The sequence below is a fragment of the Lynx rufus genome, unplaced genomic scaffold (assembly GCF_022079265.1).
Source record: "Lynx rufus isolate CCGP_SWC_20201006 ecotype Redwood Valley unplaced genomic scaffold, mLynRuf1.p SCAF_20, whole genome shotgun sequence".
Lineage (NCBI taxonomy): Eukaryota > Metazoa > Chordata > Mammalia > Carnivora > Felidae > Lynx > Lynx rufus.
In genome coordinates, this window is record NW_025814835.1 from 20,732,846 (window position 1) to 20,757,127 (window position 24,282).

Below are 24,282 nucleotides of genomic sequence, written 5' to 3' on the forward strand. Positions count from 1 at the left end.
TTCTGGTATAGCAAGATATCTCAAAATCACTTTGTACGTTTCTTGTCCAAAGTTTAACCATTCAAGAAGCTGTGGTTTCTTTTTGTAGAAAATGGTACTGGGAACACAGTCTGGGCACTGGGAGTATTAATTGCTTGTATTTCTAAATTTTGGAGTGTCCAAACCTGGAATATACATTTTTAAAGGAAGATAAATCATTATTTTATACACATAATTTCAGTTTGGATTATAAGTTTTTTACAGAACATTTTTTGTTATAATTGTAGGGTTTTTTTCTCTTATGCTCAAAATTTTGGTTCCTAATGATGTTAAGACAGTGGCTTTGTGGCTTTATTCTACATTATACATCTATGTGCACATGCACATATACTAGTTTCAAAATTGCAACTCCAATATTTCCACTAACAATATTATTAGTGAGTGTAGTTTAAGATTTTTTTGCAATTTTCTTTTTTTGAGATTGAGAAAGGAGGGGAGGGTCAAAGAGAGAGAGAGAGAGAGAGAGAGAGAATCCCAAGCAGGCTCCACACTGCCAGAACAGAACCCAATGCAGGGCTTGAACTCATGAACCATGAGATCATGACCTGAGCTGAAACCAAGAGTCAGATGCTTAACTGACTGAGCCACCCAGGCACCCCAATTGTTTTGCAATTCTTTCTATTCTTAGGGCATAGCTCACCTGGGATAAATAGTCCCTGGGTTTGTTTTAAAGTCACTTCAAATAATTCATGTGGATATGTCACCAACCTGATATACAGATATATTCATTTGTTTTATTTCTTATCTTGAAAGATTTCATCTTCTTTTTAATTTAGTTTTATTTTATAATTAGGTAGAATAATTACATTGTTCAATGTCAAAACTTAAATCACAGGTTTTCCCTTTCTATCCACCTCTCCCTTCTTTTAGAAATTATGATGCTATGTATCCTTTATATTTCCTTTTCTGAACCATGCTTTTTTATTGAATAATGCATCCTTGGGAAGACTCCATTGCAGTAGCTAGTTTATTCAACCGGTCCTCTTTTCGTGGGTATTTGGGCTTTTCCCAATAATTTTCTATTATAAATAGTTCTCCCATAGATGACCTTTATAGCTATTGAGAGATAAATAAAGTATAATGTATATTGTATATAAGTGATATATACATAAATATATTTGTATATAAGTGACATATGTATGTATGTATATACACATATATCACTTATATACATATGTGTATATAGATGTATATATCATTAATATAGATATATGTGTATATATGTAAATATCACTTACATATATTTATACATGTACATATCACTTACATATGTGATATATACATATGATTTTGTTATAATATATGATTTTAGTTCTACAGTAATTTATTAAGCACTTATAATGTGCTAGAATATAAAGATGAATAAGATGTGGTCCCTACTCATGAGGTCGTACAGTCCAATATGATATAGAATTAAAAAAAAAAAAACACTTTACATTTTTCCTTCTCAGATAATTTGATTTTTACGCTTCTAATCAGTGAATGCTTCAGCTGGTATTGTTTTTATATTAATTCCTAGATTTATGGATATATACAGATATCAATAATTTATAATATTTTGTACTATATTTCATGACAGTGCTAATATAGAACTTCTTTTAGTTTATGAACCATATTATATCATATCACCAAAGAAGTTAGTTTTGTCTAACTGATTTATGTCTTCCTAGAGCCAGAATTCACAATGACAACAGTAACCATAACCACAGAGGTTCCCCCAAAGGGTAAAATAGAAGATAATTCTGCCTTGTATGAGTCCACATCAGCTCAGATTATTGAAGAGACTGAATATGTGAAAAAGGTATGTAGGTGCTGGAAATCATATCAGCATATAATTTTTTTTAAATGAAACCTAATTTGGATTGGTGGGCTTTGTTTCTCCCTCCATAGAACAGGTGAGGACACATTTGGCAAAAGACAATCTTGATAGTTGAAATTTCAACACGTTTGGTAAACTTCTTTTGAGGATATGAACCTCTGCTCCCACATGTGGAGTAAAATTGAATAATGGGCCAAAAGGGTTCAGAATACCTGTCAGCACTTAATTTGCCCCACACTATTCACCTCTGCACTTCCTACTGTTTTATATCATTTCTCAGATGTTTCATGAGTGCTGATACTATGTTCCCAAGTAGATGTTTATGTGTTTTGCTGAGCCTCTGTCTCTCCCGACCTGGTTCCTTTTCACAGCTCAGGGTTGTTGTCCCCAATGACTACATGTTGGCATGTTACTTCATTAAAAATGTGAAATCTTATGAGAATCCAATGATAATGACTGACAAAACTGTATATTTTTTATGAACTGTTTCTTAGAACAGACGGAAAAATTTGGAAAGAGACAGTTTGTAACTTATTCAGATCAATTAATTCATCTTTGAGTGTCTTGCAATTCCATAGGTCAATAAGACATGGAACTTATATTTCATGCATAAATTTGTATGATCTTCTCTTAGTAATTATTCTGTAGTAATTACTAAATAGTAATTATTCTCTAGTAATTACTAGCTAGTAATTACTACAAAATAATTACTAAGCTGTAATTATTTTGTAGTGATTACTAAATAGTAATTGTTTTATAGTAATTACTAAACAGTAAATTAGTACTAAATTACTACATAGGAAAAATAGAACTAAATAGTATTAAATACTAATTACTATATAGTAATTATTTTATAGTATAATATTCAATTAGGCTATATTTTAGGTTTGACTGAGAAAGAATTATAAAGACCAAATGCTCATTTTCTGCAATCTAAACAATATTAGCCTAAATGCAAGTCAGGTTGGTGGTAGTTATTTTTGTCTTACTTTCTAGATAAATCAGGTATACTGTAGCTGGTATAAAGAAAAAAGTGTTTGGCATTAAATGCCTTTGAAAAAAAAATAGAATATTTTTTTTTCTCCTAGATCCGAACTACTTTGGAAAAGATCCGAAATCAAATTTTTAAAGACGAAGTAGGACGTAACAGCACAAATCACAAACTAGAAACAAAGGTAATGAATTTACTCACATGTACCACTTTATTCCTTCAGTAAATAAACATAAAACAGTATAGACTTAATTTAAATAACTTTTTAAGATAATTATTAAATTATTCTTTGAAGCTTTGAATGTTGAGCGTTAAATATTTTGTCGGTATCTAAAGATGTTAATAGGCATTTGTATGAAATATTTAACCACAGATGTTATTAGTAGCCTCAGATTGCAATGATTGGACCTTTCTTGAATATTCTAAATGGGGCTTACTTGTCTAAAGTATATGAGGAGATGTCAGCCCAGTCAGGATATATGGCAGCAACATTTCCAAAAAAACTGATAGAGGTACAAGCTTTTAGGTTCACCTCAGTCACACCAGTGGACACAGAGTTGACGCTATTAGGCCATTTGGTCGAGTGATTAGACAATTGATAAGCTTAAATGCACCCTCTCTCTTGTGGCTGGCTTTATATGCCTAACATTAAGCAATCTATATTAGCCTTGTTTGGATTATGCCAGGTTAGAGCTCATCTGAGCCAAGTGCACCTTGTCAATGTCAGTGTTGCTCACTATGTAGTATGGCCCCAGAGAAAGCAGAACATAGGATATGAGGCATAAACATAGTTCCCTTCATCATTCTCCACCTCCCAAACTAACACAACCAGCCCCAAATGTTTTCTTAAAGTAAGTGCTCAGAATTGGAAAAAAAGGTTAATGTTTGTGAATGATGGGACAGATAAAAAATTCCATTTTGGTTATATTGAGTTGTTTATTAGACCTCTAAGTGGAGGTTTCTATTGGGTGCTGAGTATCTGATTCTGGGTTTCAAGGTAGAGGTCTGGGCTAGAAGGTCTAGGCCATAGGGCAGAGACTTTGGGAATAAGGATGGCATTTAAAGTTCTGACATTGGAGGAGATCACCAAGTATGTGAGTGTAGGTAGGAATAACAGAAAATTTGACCACTGAGTTCCGAGATACCCAACACTAAAGAAGGAGAAGAAGAAGGAGAAGCATCACATCAGGCTGGGAAAAGAAGCTAATGAATTAGAAGGAAAAATAGGAGAGGGTGGAGGCACTGAAAACAAGTGAAAAAAAGGTTTCAGAAAGTGGGGAGGGGCCACTATGTCAAATGGTGCCTATGAGCTAAGTAAATTTAGGTCTGAACCTTGACCATTGGATATAACAATGGGGAGGTTGTTGGTGACCTTGATAGGAGTAGTTTCTTAAGAATGGACATGAATTGTGTTGCCAATGTGTCTGCCCTGGTCATCTCAAATCTCAGATGGTCAGCAGACAAGTACCAACATCTAAGTAGCTGCTGCCCTGCCGCCCCCCCCCCAACCCCCGCCCCTTGCAATATCTGAACAGTGTCCCTGTAGGAATTTAGCCATAATGATCTAGGGCTGTGTTGCTCTCAAGGTGGGGGCTGTAGTCCCAGCAGCAGCAGCAGTATCAGGAAGCTCCTTAGAAAATTTTTTAAATGTTTATTTAGTTTTGAGAGAGAGAAAAAGGGGGGAAGAGGCAGAAAGAGAGGGAGACACAGAATCTGAAGCAGGCTCCAGACTCTGAGCTATCAGCACAGAGCCTGACATGGGGCTTGAACTCACGAACCATGAGATCACGCCCTGAGCTTGGAACCTTAAGGGATTGAGCCACTCAGGTGCCCCTGGTGAGCTCCTTAGAAAGGCAGCATCTGGAGCTCCACCCTAGATCTCTTGAATTAGAATCTGCATTTTAACCAGATCTCTCACCAGGTGATTCATATGCACATTATTAAAGTTTGAGATGCACTGATCCATAACTTTTGTAGGAATCCACTGCTGCCCACAATCTACCTTCTACCAGAGTCTTCCCAGCAAGTATTCTTTAACAAAGTAAAAACCAAAATAACTCCTACTCTATATAGAGAGAGTAAGAGTATAGAGTAGGGTCTGGAATAGAAAAAAAACCATGACAGAATTATGGTGACCATATTTCCGTTTTGTATCTTTGTGTGTGTGTTTTAAAACACTATATTCTTTTTGTTGTTGTTGTTGATTTATTTATTTAGAGAGAGACAGAGATAGCATGAGTGGTGGGGTCTGGGGGAAAAGAAAGAGAGGGAGACTGAGAATCCCAAGCAGGCTCCTCACTGTCAGCAGAGAGCCTGATGTGGGGCTTGAACTCATGAAACCATGGGATCATGACCTGAGCAGAACCCAAGAGTCACCCGACTGAGTCACTCAACCGACTGAGCCACCCAGGTACCCACCCCCTTCTTTTTTGTTTTTTTATTTCTGTTAATGTAGCCCATATTTTGTATTGGAAAGAATATTGGCTTTGTTAAACAAGCTTGGATTCTCATTCTGGTTCTGGTATTTATTTTAGGTATAACCTTGGACTTCTTAGTGAAACTCTCATCTGGACATAGTGACGTAGTGCCTTCTAGCGTTTTAAGCATTCAGACAAAGGGGTATTTACAAAACATCTAAAAGATTACCTGGCACATGATAGATGCTTACTAAAAATAGAAGTTATTATTTTTTAATTATATAATTGTAGGCTATGGAGAATTGTATAATTCCTTAGTGCATCTTGAAATAATTTGGAACAGCAGAAAGCATAGGATAGATACTCAAGAAGCTGTATCATGGGCTCTCCCACTTACTTACTATGTAAACTTGGGCTCAGTACCTCATTTTTCATATCTGCAACATTGATGTAATTGAGTTAGATGGTTTCATATTCCCTTTCCACTTCCACATGTCTTGATTCCAGATGAGATTTATTTTATGTTCTAAGTGTATTTTCAGTAGGCTAGAGTTTACTTGGAGTCACACAGGCAGTAACATTCAGTTCCGACATCTCTGGAAATGTACTATGTGGTGATTGCAGTAGGCATCATTGAACATTGAATATTATGTATTGTAACTCTTAAGTCTGATTGTGTTAGTTTGTAATACAATATAAGCAAAATGCATTTATGTCTATGACTTAGATTTAAAAAGAAAGAAAGAACAACTGGTCTTGTAGATACCATTTAGCTCCGAAAAAATGACTTAATGGTATATTTAAAGCGTAGGAATGGGGTACCTGGGTGGCTCAGTCAGTTAAGTGTCTGGCTCTTGATCTCACGGTTTGTGAGTTCAAGCCCCACATCGGGCTCTGCACTGACAGTGCAGGCTTGGGATTCTGCCCCTGCTTGCCTCTGTCTGTCTGTCTGTCCGTCTCTCTCAAAATAAATAAATAAACTTTTAAAAAAGAATTTAAAACTGTAGGAAATATAAAAGGTATAAAAGATGTACGTCTACCTCCTTTTAATCTAAGAATCTAATCAAATTTGAGCAAATATAGAGGCCAGCCACTTCAATTAGAATTCTTCATTGGTCTTCGAAAGTCGAAGGATTTATTTTGTGCCAACCTGGATCTTTTTTTGGCGTATGGAATAGTGAGCGACAATTGTTGCTGTCAAAGTTTGTAGAGGAAAGAAATAGTGAGGTTTCTGATTTTCATGTTTATTCATTTCAGCGCTGCCCAAACATTCACAGCGGCTCTGGTTCTGAAATGGATCCCTCGTATTGCAGTTTGCATCTGCTCGTGGAAAGGATGAAAGGAAAAGACCTGAAGCTCTTAGAAATGAACAAAGAGAATGAAGTCTTGAAAATCAAGGTATGGCTGCTGGGAGAAATTTCTAAATTTTTGTAGTGTTAGGCCTTTGAGACAGTAGGTTTCATGGATGTGTGAGAGCAGACAGACGTCCTTATGTATCCGTAGATCCAGAAGTATGCTCAGCTAATGTAGAGAAACACTTTTCCATTTCATAAATCCCACGGGTTTATTTTGGAGACTGTTTTTACTATTGAAAATCAGATCTCACAAAAATCCAACGGGTATAAAGTTCCAGCCGTGCAAGATGAGTCCGTTCTAGAGACCTGCTGTACAATACTGTACTTGTAGTTAATATGGTGTCGTACCCTTAAATAGGTCTCATGTGAAGTGTTCGTACGAAATAAATTTCTAAAGGCTTTCATGTTTAATAAATATTAAACATGAGCACTCAGAGTCAAAAGTCTCTCTATTTTACTTGATTAATCCATTGTTGAATGCTTTACTTATTTATTTATTTATTTGCTTGTTTGTTTGTTTTGGTTTATTATGTATGCAGCCCTTGCAATGACGGTAAATCTTTGTGGCCATCCCTGTTTATTTCTTTAAGTTAAATCCTTGAGAGATGCATGACACTTTAGCTTTATTGCCCTTCATACTTCCTTCTTGTCCCACTGCTATTTTAGGAAAATGCATATTTTAGTACTGTTGTGGGCATCGATGATAAAACACCTGTAAATAAGTGTATAAGCTGATAAGGCACCGTGGAACTCTTGGAAGGGTGCAGTCTCTAAATGCGGGACATGGGCTGTGGAGCTTTGCTTTGGCCTGGCCAGTGCAAATCCTTCTGCATGACAGTTTCCCTAAATAGGCTGCTTCTCATTTTACATTTTCCTCTTACCAGATAATAACGTCTTTACTCCTATCCATTGTCTAGGAGGGTGCAAATGGTACAGTTACAACCTTTTTTTTTTAAGTTTATTTATTTATTTATTTAGAGAGAGAGAGAGAGCATGTGTGAGCATGGGAGGGGCAGAGAGAGAGGAGAGAGAGAATCCAAGCAGGCTTCATGCTCAGTGTGGAGCCCAACTCAGGGCTCGATCTCATGACCCCGAGATCATGACCTGAACCGAAACCAAAAGTCGGATGCTTAACCGACTGAGTCACCCAGGCGCCCCCAGCCTTTCTGTTTTTAATTGCCTGCCAAACCGTTCTGCCTTTAACCCTTTTTATTGTAAATGTCAAAACACACACCATGACCTCTTTTCCTAGCTGGAAGCTTCCAGAGAAGCAGGAGCGGCGGCTCTGAGAAATGTGGCACAGAGGTTATTTGAAATCTACCAAACACAGTCGGAAGAAGTTAGAAAGAAACATGAGGATGATAAACACTTCCTCAAGGTACTGAGTTAGCAGCTGGTTCACTGGAGAATTAACACCCCAGTGTGTGTGTGTGTGTGTGTGTGTATGTGTGTGTGTGTTCATGCCTCTCTTTTTGGGGGGTTAGACATGAAGTAAGCAATGGCCTCATGACTTTGGCAAGCCTTGGGCAGGATGCCCATCTTCTGTGCTGGTCTCCCCGCACCCCTGCTTAGCCTGGTACCTACATGTTGTTGAGCTGTTATGTTGCCACCCTTGCCCAGAGCCTTCTGGAACACAGGTGGGAGGAGGCTGTGCCACCCTGCCTGGAAATCAGGGCTGTGCCAGGTGACACTGGCCAGTGACTCCTCTCGTGGTTCTGCTTTTGACTACCTAGATGACCTAGAAAGAGTCATTCTCCCTCTCTGCAGTTGAGTTTCCTTGTCTCCACAATGAACGAGTTGGGCTAGATCAATGGTTTCAAAATGGTTTTGACCCTAGAATACATTCTTCAAATTAAAAAAACAAACAAAAAATGTATGTATGTGTACATTTATATTTTAAAATACATATTTCATACTTTTTTAAAGAATTTTAATGTTTATTTTGACAGAGAGAGAGAGCACATGTGAGTGGGGAGGGACAGAGAGAGGATCTCAAGCAGGTTCCACACTGTCAGCATAGATCCTGATGTGGGGCTTGAACTAACAAAACATGAGATCATGACCTCAACCGAAGTTGGACGCTTAAGCAACTGAGCCACCCAGGCACCACTACATATTTCATATTTTAATATAGAGCTTATATAAATTAAAATATTTTAAAAGCATACATATGTATATGTGTATATATGTGTGTATATATATCATAGACCCCCCCACACACACACACATGCATACTTTTATATTTGTTTGTTTTTAAATCTGAAGTATATATTCTAGGACCAATGAACCTTTATGTGAAGAATGTATTCTGGGACTGGAAAAGGAACAAACAGTGACTGTGTGTGTGTGTGTGTGTGTGTGTGTGTGCATGTCTGTAGGAGTCAGCTGAGACACTGGCAAGTGAGCCTTCACATCTATGATCTCTAACATAACCCCCTGCTGTCAGCCTGGGGAATAACCCCCAACACAGTGGGGAATCACTGTTCTGCTTTTACGACACTTTCTGATTAAAAATAAAACATTTTTTACTTGAACATACATGATTTTTTTAAGTTTACTTATTTATTTTGGGAGAGAGCACGAGCAGGAGACAGGCAGAGAGGGGGGAGAGAGAGAGAGAATTCCAAGCAGGCTCTGCATTGCCCGACACAGAGCCCGACACAGGGCTCGAACCCACGAACTAGGAGATCATGACCTGAGCCAAAAAACCAAAAGTCGGACGCTCAACTGACTGAGCCACCCAGATGCCCCTGTAAGATTTATTTTTGTTGTAGATAAGTTTCATTGAGGAAAAGTCAAAAATTTCACTTTTCTTACATTAGTATCTCTTTTTCTTATACCAGTTCTGGTAGCATGCTTTATGGTAACAAATGTAAACATTCTAGTATATTATTAAGTCTAGGTTGGTTTAGTGTTGTTGTAGCCCATCAGGTTTATTTGGAAGGAAAACACTAAATTCAAAACAGTAATTTGAATCACGTGTGAATTTTTAAATTTTGGGGGCTACTCAAAATTATACAGGGAGATAATATCTGTATAAATTTAATAAAAACAATCATTTGACAGTTGTTTTTCTGACCAAAGGTTAACAAACTTGAAAAGGAACAACAACTGAAACAACATGTTGAAAATCTGAATCAAGTTGCTGAAAAGCTTGAAGAAAAACATAATCAAATCACAGAGTTGGAGAACCTTGTACAGAGGATGGAAAAGGTAAGCCCATGGAGAATTAAAGGATTCTTCCTGACAGGGCTGGGGAGAGAATGTAAGAAAATAACACTAAAGGGGCGCCTGGGTGGCTCAGTCGGTTAAGTGTCCGACTTCGGCTCAGGTCACGATCTCACGGTCCGTGAGTTTGAGCCCCACGTCGGGCTCTGTGCTGACAGCTCAGAGCCTGGAGCCTGCTTCAGATTCTGTGTCTCCCTCTCTCTGACCCTCCCCCATTCATGCTCTGTCTTTCTCTGTCTCAAAAATAAACATTAAAAAAAAAAAGAAAAAAAAAGAAAATAATACTAAAATAAGTAAGACATTAGGTGAAAGTACGCTTTGCCACTACTGAGACTTTAGAAAGTACCCAATAATTTTCCCCTTACACACTTAATATGATCTGTACTGTCACGGATTGACCTCTACAGATACTGCTCATATCACTGTTACTTTCTTTCTTGAGTGTGTGTATGGCTTAGACAGGGGAAGCAGGCGAGGCTGTGAATGGAAGCAATGGAAATGATCGCAAAGTCCGCCTATTCCTAGTAATAATACAGAGGATCGCTATAGGCTAATTCTATGTATTAGACTCAGTGAAGTATCCATTTTTTGGCCATCTGAGTTCACTTTAGGATTATAAAATTCTATGGCTGTATTAGGACAGATAGAATTCACATTAAGAAAAGACATTCTTGTGGCGCCTGGGTGGCGCAGTCGGTTAAGCGCCCGACTTCAGCCAGGTCACGATCTCGCGGTCCGTGAGTTCGAGCCCCGCGTCGGGCTCTGGGCTGATGGCTCAGAGCCTGGAGCCTGTTTCCGATTCTGTGTCTCTCTCTCTCTCTGCCCCTCCCCCGTTCATGCTCTGTCTCTCTCTGTCCCAAAAAATAAATAAACGTTGAAAAAAAAAAAAGAAAAGACATTCTGGGGCTCCTGACTGGCTCAGCCGGTTAAGCATCTGACTTCCACTGAGGTTGTGATCTCGCGGGTTCGGTCCGTGAGTTCTAGCTCCACATCTGACTCTCTGCTGTTAAGGCAGAGCCCACTTCAGATCCTCTGTCTCCCTCTCTGCTGCCCCTCTCCCATGCTCCCTCTCTCTCAAAAGAAAAGAAAAGACATTCTGCAGAGATTGGAACTTCCTAAAGACAACTTAGGGAAGAGTAGTGACAGAACAAAAATTATTAAAAATTTTATGTAGTATGCCTGTGAGTGGCTGGCACTCTAAATATATACAAAAGGTGAGCACATAAACTTAATGATGCATTCCTTAGAATTTAGAATACAAACCAAGGAATACTGGGTTTTTAGTAGCAAAACAAACCAATAGAAAATTGTGCTCTCTGAAACTGAATTTGGGGTAGATAAGAATATAGGTTTTGGGGGCGCCTGGATGGCTCAGTTGGTAGGGCGTGCAACTCTTGATCTCGAGGTTGTAAGTTCGAGCCCCACACTGGGTGTAGAGATTACTTAAAAATAAAATCTCAAAAAAAAAAAAAAAGAATATAGACTCTGACTTCTGGTAAATATTGCCCAATGAAGTTTTATATTTATTATAATGATTCCCTGGTTTGCCTCTTCTCTTCTCAGCCTTGTTCTGTTTTATGTCTGCTTGAGTTGATGTCACTTTTGAAATGTCACTTCAAAAGAATCACATTTCAATATTCAGGTGTCTGGCCAAAGGAAATTTGATTAATTTTTCTACATATTTCCCAAGAATTTAATTTATAACACTGAGTTTGGTTGAACTTGTGAGTTCCTGTGAGGCAATCACAAAAAATTGAATAAATCCAAATTTAACTGAATCTGGTAATACTAATACGTAGCTCATCTGTGTTGTGGGGTGGGTTACGGAATGTTTTACCGTAGCCAGATACATTGGGCTAGAATGTCCTCAAGCAGCTGGTTTGCAGGCAGTGTGACAGTTTATAGTTATGATATTTTGAACAAACTAACATTTCGATGAATACTTTGTAGCATTAGAATATTTATCCTGTAATAAATAGCTCAGCAAACTAATCACAAAGAATGTTTGCACTTAGGAAAGGAAGACAATTCTGGAATGCAAATAGAGCTGATTAACCAGCTTTCATTTAAATTTGGACTTGTGATCACCTCATACCCAGTAACACTGGGTCAGGTGTAGTGGCCAGCTGTCAGTCTCAGAAAATTAACAAAAGAACAGCAGAATATAATTCCAGAAAACCCGGTGAAATCTGTACTGGATGTGAGTTCATCTCAGAATTCTGGGTTATATTCACTTGACTGTTTCTTCAGCAAACATATGAAGACTTAACATGTAACAGTCAGAGCTTGAGGCTGGATATCTATTTGTGAATGAACCAGACATAGTCTCTTTGTAGAGATTGCAGTGTAGTACATTTGCGTTGTGTGGGACTCAAGGAACTTCCCACATCTCTCTTCATTCATTCTCCTAGGGGTCCCCAGGGAGGCAGACACCCCTATTGAAGGTAGGGGAATGTACTCCAGAATAAAGTTGATTAGCTTAGATACTGGCAGGCATTTTTGAGAAGTGATAGTCTAGCATTTATCTTGATATCGAAACATAATGGTGGTCTGTCTCTAGGTGCTCTGTGACAGAGGAAGTGGACAGGATGCCCATGGTTCATGGTCATGCAGTAGCCTTCTAGAATATTCTGGTTCAGTGATTTCCTAGAGTGGAGCCTATTGGAATCTCAGAGAGGTAGAGATAGTTGGGGATGGAGCAGAAGGGCAATGTGCAGGAGTTTTTAAAAAATATTTTTAGTTTCAAGGCATGTTATATTTGTAAAACAAACAAGCGAATAAATAAAACTATAAGAAACAAAGCTTGGCACCGTATTCTTGATTTAAGGTTACTGAGAAAACAGACTGTGATGAAGGGTTCCTCGGGGGGGGGGGTATCAGAATGAGAGGAGACGGAACTCTAGACTTTTGTGTTAATAGGGAAAAGACATGAGTTCGAAAAGAAAAAGGAAATGAAAATTAAAAATGAACACCCCCAACAAAGGTTGATAAATATTGCCCTGGTAGTGGGTGGCCCCTGGAGAAGGATTCATTTTCTACTCACTTGAACAAGCCACTGCTCCAGTAAGTAGCCATTAGTGGTATGAGGGCTGGTAATGAACACATTACTTAAAACCTTCACCATCTGCCCCACTTTAATCAGGAATGCAGTGAGAATGAATTCCATAAACATAGTGATAAGCCAGCAAAAACGCCCAATAAGAACATTTTAATATGGCATATGTTCCTTTTGCTAGCAGTGCAATTCTGTTGCATCATATTTGTTTTCCAGTGTCATTGATTTAGCTCTATTAGAATTTTAGAGCTCAAAGGTGCTTTTGAGACCACCTAGTTCCTCATCACCATTTTATAAACGAGGACAGTGGGAGCAAGGAACGATTTCCACTGTCCTCCAGTTACCAGTTCAAAATGCTTTCCATTATGCCCCCGTCTTCTCCGGCGTCAGATAAAAATGATATACGCGGTTCCTAAATCATTTAGATGTTAACATATGGCAATTATTTAAATTGGTGTCTACTCCACTTTGATCAATAGGACGAGGGAACTCTTGAGCTCCCAAGAGGTACCGTTTTTTTGAGAAGAGTGGATTGTCCACTGGGTGGCGCTGTGAACTCCTTTCCTTTTCCAGAGGACACTCTGAGAAAAAGTGCTAGCCAGTATGGTATGATTTTCTGTGTTGTTAGAGAGGAAGCATTAAGAGCCCAAACTACATGCTGCAGCATTGGCCACTGCAGAACATTTAGTTGTCCAGTTGTCTTGTCTGCTTGAACTCTGGTTATGAAGATCCATTGAGAGTTAAGTCCTTTAGGATGTTTGTTAAACACCATTTTCCTCCCTACAAAATCAAAATATATTATCAGTGATGTGTTTCTTTAATGATCCAAGTATCCCAATAAGATTATGAGGCATATTTGTGATCCCTCAAAAATAATTTGAACACAACTAGGTGACACAAGGGAAATTTCCATATGTGGCAGGAATGCTACAGGAAAAATCCAAAAAAGTTAATGCAAATTTTAAAAATAATAGCACATAAGATATTAAGTGTTTGGCACCTTCAAATTATAAACTGAGGTCATAATATATACCCAAGGAGCATGTGGACCTTCCACATATAAATCTCCAATTATCTCAACATTTCAATATAGGTAGTATTATCCCAATTTCGGGGAAGTTCAAAGAGTCATGACTGAAAAAAAAAAGAAACATGACTCAAACAAATATAAAATGAATATATGTCAGATGTTTTACTCAACTTATTCATTAATAAGAAACCAATAAGGTGGTAAATCTGTTTTAAAGGATTTTGAGAAACTGGCTATTAAAAGGCATTTTGAAAAAAGGAATATAGAATCGGATTACTAGGTTAGACACAAGGCTGGTTAATATGCTTTGAGGCAATTAAACCATAACCTGTGGGCTTATCTTTTCTACCAGGCAGAAATCTAGAAATGAACATGCGACTTCATAAAGTCGGGGCTCTAACCGAATCATAAACGATGAAGTCATAAATGCAGGGAAATTCTCCATGAGAATTGGGTCAGGTTATTAAACAATGACCCAGTGTGACATTAAAATCATATATTGTTTTGATTTCCAAGTTTTGGCTAATTTTTCCTAACAGAGATCAGGCCCAGAAAGGTTAAAGCCTTGGCAAAAATTACATAGTCACAGTGTAACTAGGTCAGTCTGTGTCCAACAAGATACTTGCATTTTTGCTCTACAACATTGCCTTGTATTTTACCCGTGTAAATACTGCAGCCGGAATGGTTTTAAACAGCATTGTAAAGTGTCAACCAATCTCTCACCGTTCAATATAAAAAAGAACACAACCGTCCCAGTTTGATTTCTCATGGACTTGTTATATTCCTTTTGAGTGGAAAGAGTTTGGTTTAATAATAGCATTAAGGTATTTCTTTACATTTTTCTTTCTCAATGTCAACATTTCTCTTATATTCTAACTAGAAAGTGACTTTATCACTTGTGGCCTTGATCCTTCACTATAAATTCATTTGCTACTTTTCTACCTTCTGACAGATGCCCTGTGAGCAGGTAGGGCTATGAAGATAAGGTCAGTAGTGTCCTTGGATACCAACTACTCAGTCTCACGTAGGAGAAGCAGGTGGAACAGAGGGAGAGCCAATGCCAAGAGAGAGACGAGCTGGCAGTTTGCACTCGGGATGGGCTGGAGGGGGGCAGGAGTTTGACTGAGCTGGGTACACTTCGATTATGGACTGGAAGAGAAGCAAAAAGTCTCCAGGCAAGTGAGGAGCGTAAAGACAACCTGTCTTGACCTGTCACCGAGCTACTTGGAAACCACACAGGAAAATGGCCAGGTCTCCCTGGGGTGGGTTGTAACAGTTGAAATTGACTCTGTAGCTCAAAACATATTTCTAATAGTATAAGAAGCATCTTTTGTGAACAGTTTGCAAGAATGACTTAGCAAACACACACACACACATACACACGCACAGAGAAATAAAATTGTATCTTATTTTCTCCTAGGAAAAGAGAACACTGCTAGAAAAAAAACTGTCTTTGGAAAACAAGCTGCTACAACTCCAATCCAACGCTACATATGCTAAAAGGTTTGCAGATCTGCCTCCTATTAAAGCAGTTCCTGATTCCTTTCCCCTCTGCTCGTCCACTGGCCAGTGGACAGAAGGCTCCCACCTTCTAAGGAGACAGGAAGACTGAAAGCGCAGGATGAAGGGAGATTGCTTAATATTAACAGCCACACGCCCCCCCCCCCCCCCCGCCGGGGAATCAGCAGCAGGGTTCCCTGGAGGTCCAGGGAGACTGGTGCAGGGTTAACCTTCTGAAGAATGAAAGCCTGTTCCCTCCCTGTTTACCCTGGGTGCTAAAGAGGCTGCTGTTGAGGCCTTCATTCCCCCTGATGCTTCTGATTTTGTCAGTGGGTCTCTGCTATAGCCAGCATCAAGTAGGCTAGCCTACAAGTGGAATTGTAAGACTCTTTTGTGGTGCTCCCCAGCTTTGTAGAGAATGAAGGAACTACTCTGAAGGTATTCTCAGTTCTTTGGACTGACTTACAAATACTCATAATTCACAAGCTGTTACAGGGTACAGCCCTTAGTATGGGGGTACGTGGAGCATGGATATCACCCAGCTGCTGCATTATTTCACTGCTGTTAAAAAAATCCTCTGGAACATCATGTATGTGATAACTGATTACCTATAAAATTTCCTCACACTTTTTCCCTTCCCTCCCCTCCCCTCCCTTCACTCCCCTCCCCTCCCCTCCCCTCCCTTCTCTCCCCTCCCCTCCCCTCCCTTCCCTCCCCTCCCCTCCCCTCTCCTCCCTTCCCTCCCCTCCCCTCCCCTCCCCTCCCTTCCCTCCCCTCCCCTCCCCTCCCCTTCCTTCCCTCCCCTCCCCTCCCTTCCCTTCTAATTCTAATCCTGCCACTGTTGTTATATGTTCTAATATAAGGTTCAAAGTCAAGTCTATTTCAAGGTCTTATTTCACCTATCTGGAACTGTTGCTTCTTAGGATATCAGGCATTTTTATGAACCTCAGAATGTACAAAGTTTTATTCTCATTTATTCAATAATATATACTCAAAGATCTCTCTCTTTCTCTTGGTCTTTGGTTTATTGTTGTTTTTTTTTCTCTTTCTCTTTCCTTTCCAATTAACTGTCTTTCTCTTCTCATCTTTTTTTTTTTTTAATTTTTTTTTTCAACGTTTATTTATTTTTGGGACAGAGAGAGACAGAGCATGAACGGGGGAGGGGCAGAGAGAGAGGGAGACACAGAATCGGAAACAGGCTCCAGGCTCTGAGCCATCAGCCCAGAGCCCGACGTGGGGCTCGAACTCACGGACCGCGAGATCGTGACCTGGCTGAAGTCGGACGCTTAACCGACTGCGCCACCCAGGCGCCCCTCTTCTCATCTTTCATAAACTTCTGCCTTCTGTCTGGCTCATATCCATCTATTGGACCACATATGCCGAAGTCCAGATCTGGGCTGACCCTGGCAATTGCCCATACGTATTCAGAACATACTGGAATACCGCTAATATTAATTTACACATATTCTTTGTGTACAGGCATACAGCCCCAGCAGGGGACTTTCTAAGAGAGTGAAGTACAGCACTGTGCATCTCGTAGAGAATGAAGGAAATACTGTGGAAGACATCCATAGGTCTTCAGAATTACGTATACTCATAATTCTAAGTAAATCTGTGGAGTATCTTTTTTTTTTTTTCTGCGAGAGTTTTTCCGTGTAGCAGGACTGCTGGCTGGTACTGTGTGCTTTCCATTAAGAGTTCAGACAACCTGAGTTTGATATTTTTTCTTTAAAGATGATTTTTATTGACAATAGGGTTTTTGTCAGCCTTTGAGCCCAAAGTGTAGCCATTTTGAAAACCAAACTGAGCTATTCTTTCTGTTCTATTATATATGAGCAGTTGTTATAAGGAATTCTCAGAAAGCTCTTAGGGAGGTTTTAGAAATATCTTGAGGGAAATGGATGTTTTGTGTTTCTAGAGAGGTGTTTGAACATCCAAGCTTATGCAATTTTCATAGAGTGTAGGCATCACAAATATTTATCTTCCTTATTACTTTGTCTGTGTGTAGAGGTATTCATCTGCTAAATGACAAGAAAGTGAAATCAGTAGGTGTCAGATGCTTTTGGTTAAAGCAATAGAGACTAGGTTAAGCTACCACAAATAAGAGGATTTCTGTTAGGTGAAGATTGGATAGATATGGCCATAAAGAAGATGCATCTCTTGGGAAGACAGGAGGACCACACATCAGCACCAACTCTGTTTTTAAAAACCAGATTATTTTGTTGCTCCTATTCAGTCATGGGTGTTCTACAGTTTCATTCTTCCTCGCTCTTTGTTTTTCCTGTATGATTTATTAACTTTTCTCAGTGGTTTTCTCCAGCTGGCTTGTATTGTCTGTAGTTTCCTTTCACATTGCAGAGGAAAGAGTCTGCCGGCCTAATACTACTTCCTGCTGGGCAGATCGCTCATGTTAACCATCCCCTATGTTGTCATCTAACCAATGGCTTTTTTTAAAAATTTTTTTTACATTTATCTATTTTTGAGAAACAGAGTGAGACAAAGCGTGAGCAGGGGAGGGGCAGAGAGAGAAGGAGACACAGAATCCGAAGCAGTCTCCAGGCTCTGAGCAAGCGGTCAGTGCAGAGCCCGATGCAGGGCTTGAACCCACGAACTGTGAGATCATGACCTGAGCGGAAGTCGGAAGCTCAACCGACTGAGCCACCCGGGTGCCCCTAACCAATGGCCTTTTGGCAGGCACCAACTCCCAGGCCTACGGGTGGTCTTCCCTTACCCCCAAAATAGCCTGTGGTAGCTCCTCTGAGCAGGGGGGTATGGGTGATTAAATTTTCCTTAGGCAGGATGGGTTTGACGGGTGCCATGACTTTCTGCCATTTTGATGAAAAGATTCATTATGGTCTAACTTGGTATTTTTAATATTAAAAAGCATCTCAGGGTGCCTGGGTAGCTTAGTCTGTTAAGCGTCCCAATTTGGCTCGGGTTGTGATCTTGCAGTTTGTGGGTTCGAGCCCCGCGTCAAGCTATGTGCTGACAGCTCAGAACCTGGAGCCTTCTTCAGATTCTGTGTCTCCCTCTCTCTCTGCCCCTCTCCCACTTATGCTCTCTCTCTCTCTCTCTCTCTAAAATGAATAAATGTTAAAAAACTTTTTTTAATAAAAAATTTTTTTAAAAGCATCTCTAAAGAAGATGACTTTTAGGTATTTATAATTCAGGAGAAAGTGACAGTTTTTTTATATATGGATATGAACATATAATTATAATACCTTATGCTAACCCTTACAGTTACTTTTAATGAGAGTTAAGAGATTTGGCAGAAGCATCTCATTAAAAACAAGGTTGAGTCCATATTTCTACTACCATCACTAATAAACCACCACATGTATTATGTTTTGCTGTTGACAGATAGAATAACCCCAGGTACCTTATTTAATTTAATCCATTCTTAGCTTTTTAGGGAGAGAGCAGAGTTTCTAACTGGTGAAGCGATTACACAGCCTCTAGGGAGCTTGGGTTCTAGAATTCTTAGAGCAGTCTGTTCTCGTTTTGCTATGGAGGATATTTGACCTTCTTTCATTTCTGGAGACCTCTGGAGACTTTCCCTTGGACTGGTTTCCTAATTCCCCTGTGTGTCTATGAGCAGAAGGCAGTTTTCCAACCTGTCCCTCTGCCTTGTGATATAACAAACACAAAGGTCCATTTTAGAGTTATCCTTTTGAGAAACACAGGAGCTGTACCTCAGAAAAATCCTCTACAAAAGAATAACATGATGTCAGAAAACAATTCAGTCAAAGCCATTGTAAGTTTGGAGTAGAGGGCAATGCGGTTGAATAATGTTGCCCTCTGATGGTGTAAGTTAACCCTAAGATAGGTTTTAAAGTATCCTGTTGAATGGACACACTGGAGACAATTCTCCATTAATTCAATTTCCTTTGGCCAAGTGATTGGCAGACATTGGTCATCAAAGCAATTGAGGGTTTGCTTCTCGCCAAGTACTTATGCTATAATGGTCCCATATTACTAAAGGCTAAGCCATTCGTTTTTACATTTCTACAAGTTAAAGATAAGATTGGTGCTCTGAATGCAGAGAGGATTCCCAATTCCCTTCCTCAAAAGGATAGGGCCAAGCTTTTCCTCTCTTGTTGATGGGGCATTTTTTTTGTCTGCTCCCATTGGCATTTCCAGGCTGCAGATTTTTTCAGCTCCGAGTCTGGGATATATGAGGCAAAAAGAAAACCCAGAGAACTCAACATTGTGTTGTTCCTTGGATTCTCAGGTCTTGAGCTGATCTGCCTTCTTCTCCACCTTCCAGAGTCGTCTTGTGTTTTTGGTTGTACTCAGTGGGAAGAGTAGGGAAAAATACACCCGCATCTTCCCAGTGTAAGTGTTTCAAAGGTATTTTAATTTCAGTATTTTAATTTACTTTATATTTATATTGAGACACTGGGAGGCAGAGCGTGAATCAGATATTTGTTAGGGCTTGGTATCCTTTTCTAGGCCTGGCCTTTGTAATGTTTTCTTCCTGCTGTTTTGCGTTAGTACCTCTTTATTAAGGTTGAGTGCTTTCACTGAAAGATAAAGAGCGGAGATTAAAGGGAGCTCAAATGGCAGCTGATTTCAGTATATTCCCACACTTAAAGACCTTAAGTGGGTGACTAGGTTTCATATTTATTGGACAATCCTAAGAGAGAATTCTTCCGATTTATATTAGTCCCTGTTCTATGTATTAATACAGATAAGCCTGAAATGAAAGCCCTGTGTTTTCAAGAATGCTGCTAGAAATATTTTCTTCCACCTTGAGACCTCTTTCAGATTTTTATTTATCTACAGTGACTTCTATGGTAACGCCGTCGTGGAATAGGTGGAGAAATTTCCTGAGCTTCATATTTTGAGGAGCGTAAGGCCCACCCCGCCCCATCTTCTAAAACCATCGTTTTTTCCCCTTTGGTCTGAGTTCTGGGTCATCGAAAGACACAATGAGACCATTTTGAATACTGGTCTTCAATATTTTTACAGGTTTATATTTTATTTTTTAATTTTCTTATGGGTTTGTGAACAGTTTATAAATATTCAAAGCCAGCCTGCCTCTGTAAGGAATCCTGAGTTCTTTCTCGCTATTTCCCAGGAAGTCCTGAGTGACTCCTCCTTCCTTCTTCTCTCTGTTTTGCCTCTTCACCGGAGCAGTTTTGAGTCTTAGCACCAGCTGTTGGGCAGACCTTTGCCTTCTCTGCCCCATATGTCCTAAACTCCTCTTTTTTGGGTAGTGCCTCTTCAAGTCCCTTTCTACTTTTTCTACTGGGGTATCTGTCTTGTTTATGGGTAGATGTGGTCCTTATAGATCCCGAGTACAGTGCCTTTATTAGTCATTTCAGTTCAATATTCTGAGGCTATCCTCTACCCTCTCATTTGATGATTAGAAGATTTTCATTTTCGTCTAGTCAAAATTAACTTTGTGGCTAATACTGTCTTGAGTGCTATTTTAAAAAACCTTTACCTATTGCAGATTCATGAAGGTGTTCTTCTATATTATATTCTAAAGGTCTTTGGGGTCTCCAGCTTGTTTACAATCTACATGGAATTTCTTTTTCTTATGAGGTGAGGTCGGGATTAATTTTCTTTTTTTTTTTTTTAATATGAATGTAGAGTTGTCTCAGAACAACTGAAGTTGTCTCTTCATTTGTTGAAAAGACCATCCTTTTTATAAAATTCTGCAGAATCATCTTTGATATAAGTCAAGTCTATTGGCCTATCTCTGTAACATATATGTATATGTAAAATAAAAATGGCATGGATCTAGCATAATTTGTTTTATTAGTCTTCTATTGATGAACATTTAGCATTCCAATTTTTATGCTGTGAACAATAATGAACTACATTTTACATATATTTTGTGTAATTGCATGGTATTTTTATAGCATATATTATTTAATTCCATAGGATAAGTAAAGAGTAACGGCTAACATTATATAATATTGGTACTTATGCAAGACCTTCTGTAGTTTTATAGAAATTAATTTTTTCTACAGTGAAACAAACTATTTTTAAAGCTCTCTCATGCAAAACCAAAACAGGGGAACAATTAAAAGACTGTCTTAAGTATTACAAGTTGCCTGCAAGTTACTTGGCTTTGAGAGAGTATATTATACAGTAGGAGATATCGAGCCAACCTCAGTGGTTCATGGGCAGGCAGACTCATTGGCAACAACCTGGAGCCTATTGAAAAAGCAGAATCCCAAGCCCGACCCCAGCCTGCTGGATCAGATGTGCATTTTAACAAGATTCCCTCATGATTTAACAAGATCCTCCCATGCATATTAAGTTTGAGAAGCAATGTTTTAGTACATGATGTGAAACAAAATGAAACTCTCTTTTTTTTTTCAAATGAGAATATGTTCTCTAGTGTCACATGAATGTCCATGACCTTTGCAATGTTTGTAGAGGCTATAAAAATCAGAATTGCAATTTCACTGGTGGTGGCTACTAACTATAAAACCTTAAGGGGCGCCTGGGTGGCGCAGTCGGTTAAGCGTCCGACTTCAGCCAGGTCACGATCTCGCGGTCCGTGAGTTCGAGCCCCGCGTCAGGCTCTGGGCTGATGGCTCAGAGCCTGGAGCCTGTTTCCGATTCTGTGTCTCCCTCTCTCTCTGCCCCTCCCCCGTTCATGCTCTGTCTCTCTCTGTCCCAAAAATAAATAAACGTTGAAAAAAAAATTTAAAAAAAAACCTTAATAGCTACAAAAATTAATATATTACTGTGTAAAAGCTTATTTTCCCAAAGCATATTCACTAACCTCTTTAAGTATATTCCTGTAAAGTAATGAAAGTAGGGATTATTCCGTCTGCTATGTGACTGTCACAATGCTTCCAAGCTTGGTGACCTGGCCACAATGCATGCTGCCTCAAAACTAAAATAATATTGGCAAGAAGAAAATATTGGCAAGTCAAAAGCTGTATAATCAGTTCCAGTTACCTAAGTGGAGTTTTGGAAAAGTATGAATAATCTAAATTCAAACATCATCCATCTTGTTTTCACAATGGTTGATGTGGACTCAAAATATTAGCTGGAATTTAATTTCCTTTTTTTTATGCTCTATTTATAGGTGGTAGAATACCCAAAGTAGGAAGCCGAAATAATAATAGTAATAATGATGATGATAATAATAAAAGACAAACACAGTCAATCCACAACACACACCAACTGTGTATCATTAGAAATTGGTTTCTCATTGTATATAAAGTCTGCATTCCTGGCCCCCCATATTCTAGCCCTGCTATCCTTACATAATTATCTGTGCATCCCACTGAGTTCTAGATCTGTGGGTGCTCATAGGCACGACAGGTTAGATATGTGAGCGCTTCATCTGGCTCAATACAGGTTGACTCAACTACCTCCTGGAGGGAGGGAAGTCACAGATGGCCAGGAGGGAGTTGTTGACATGAATGGATATTCTCATTCAAGTTCGTGTCTGAGCTCATCAGAGACCGCTTTGTGGCTATTTATCTTCAGTGTCTTGTGTGGCATATGGGGCCCCCAGCGTCTTTCCCCGCGATGCCCAGTAACAGGGTCGTGTGTGAGGACAGCCTGGCAGCTTAGCTGTAAAAATGAGCTGCTCCGTGCTTCAGCAAATCTTTCTTTTTCCTTTTGTGTTTCCAGTTGCCACGATCTTCAAATGGAGATTGCCCTTCTCCAGGAGCAGACCTCTCATCTGCAGTTTGTGATTCATTCCCAACATCAGAACCTGCGCAGCGTCATCCAGGAGGTCAGATTAATCAAGTGTGTTTCTCTGGTAGATGGGATGTTTACAGTGCGAAGACCGAATACAGGCAGCTTGTCTGGGCCTTACAAGCAGTGAGATTCTTCTCCCCGCTGACATTTCCTTTTTATTCCCAGGCAGCATGACCCTGTGTTCAATGCCTTCTTTTGTCTCTATGTCAACACCTGTAGCGTTCTCAATGAAGATATCTGGGAAATTGTGTTTAACTGCTCTTTAGTTGTTTCCATGATTTTTTAAAAGGGGTTCTGAGCCGGAGAATTTACACTGTTTTTTTAGACGATTTTGGAGGTTAGAAGTTTCAGCCCTTTCTGAGGACACGATGATCTGTTTTTATAACCTCATAAACAGCAAATTTACTTAGTAGGTGTGTGGGGACAGGGGTGTAGCCTGGCCATTCTTCTCTGGAAACGTCCTGGCAGGTGAAAGAGAAGAGGTAATTGCGGTAGCAGCCAGATGGACGGTGGATTGTGTACACATCCAGTTTATTTCAAGGTATCTATTGATCTGGTTTGAGGGCTCTGCTTTAGACTTAAAATTAGACCTTCCATCATTTTTTACTACCTAATATTTGTTTCCAAAAGGAATCCTCCCAAATACCTCTCATACCACCCCGACACAAATAAAACATTTGGCTAGGACCTCACCAAAAGCGCAGAGAATTGAGTCATGGCACTTGAGAGCCCGGAGGGACTTAGAAGGTATCCCAGATTCTCATTTTCCAGATGAGAAAACTGAGGCTCAGAGTAGTTCAGTGACAGAAATGACAGTGGCGGAATCGGCCTTAGAACCCCTGGGTTTCTTCTCTTCCCGCTCTGTTCTGGTCTTCATACCCCACCTCCCCAGTTCCGCATTGTTTCTTGGCAGATGCTTTTCTTCCCAAGCAAAGCAAGCTCAGCTCGTGATGCCGCAGGCTGACCAGATCTCTGCCTCGGGGAGCTTCCCCGTGCCAGGCAGTGGCCTTGTGTGACGGCCACCCACCTCTGTACCCTCAGTAGGAAAACGTTATGCGGTGGAGACAGTGATGGCCAAAGCTGCTTCCCACAGGATGCGTACCCGCTGGATTCGGTTTAAACAGGTTTTCCAAAGATGACAGTGTTTAATAGGACTGCCCACGTGCTC

At 39.6% G+C, this 24,282-nt stretch overlaps 1 protein-coding gene across 1 annotated transcript in view; it reads left to right on the forward strand.

Moving 5' to 3' along the window:
* Positions 1 to 1,723: 1,723 nt before the first annotated feature.
* CCDC68 (coiled-coil domain containing 68) overlaps positions 1,724 to 24,282 on the forward strand; it is a 34,697-nt gene continuing 12,138 nt past the window's right edge. The window contains exons 1-7 of the mRNA XM_047086164.1: positions 1,724 to 1,840; positions 2,947 to 3,033; positions 6,524 to 6,664; positions 7,874 to 7,999; positions 9,706 to 9,834; positions 15,355 to 15,437; positions 23,043 to 23,148. Coding sequence (XP_046942120.1) covers positions 1,724 to 1,840; positions 2,947 to 3,033; positions 6,524 to 6,664; positions 7,874 to 7,999; positions 9,706 to 9,834; positions 15,355 to 15,437; positions 23,043 to 23,148 — 789 coding nt within the window. The remainder of the gene's footprint in view (positions 1,841 to 2,946; positions 3,034 to 6,523; positions 6,665 to 7,873; positions 8,000 to 9,705; positions 9,835 to 15,354; positions 15,438 to 23,042; positions 23,149 to 24,282) is intronic.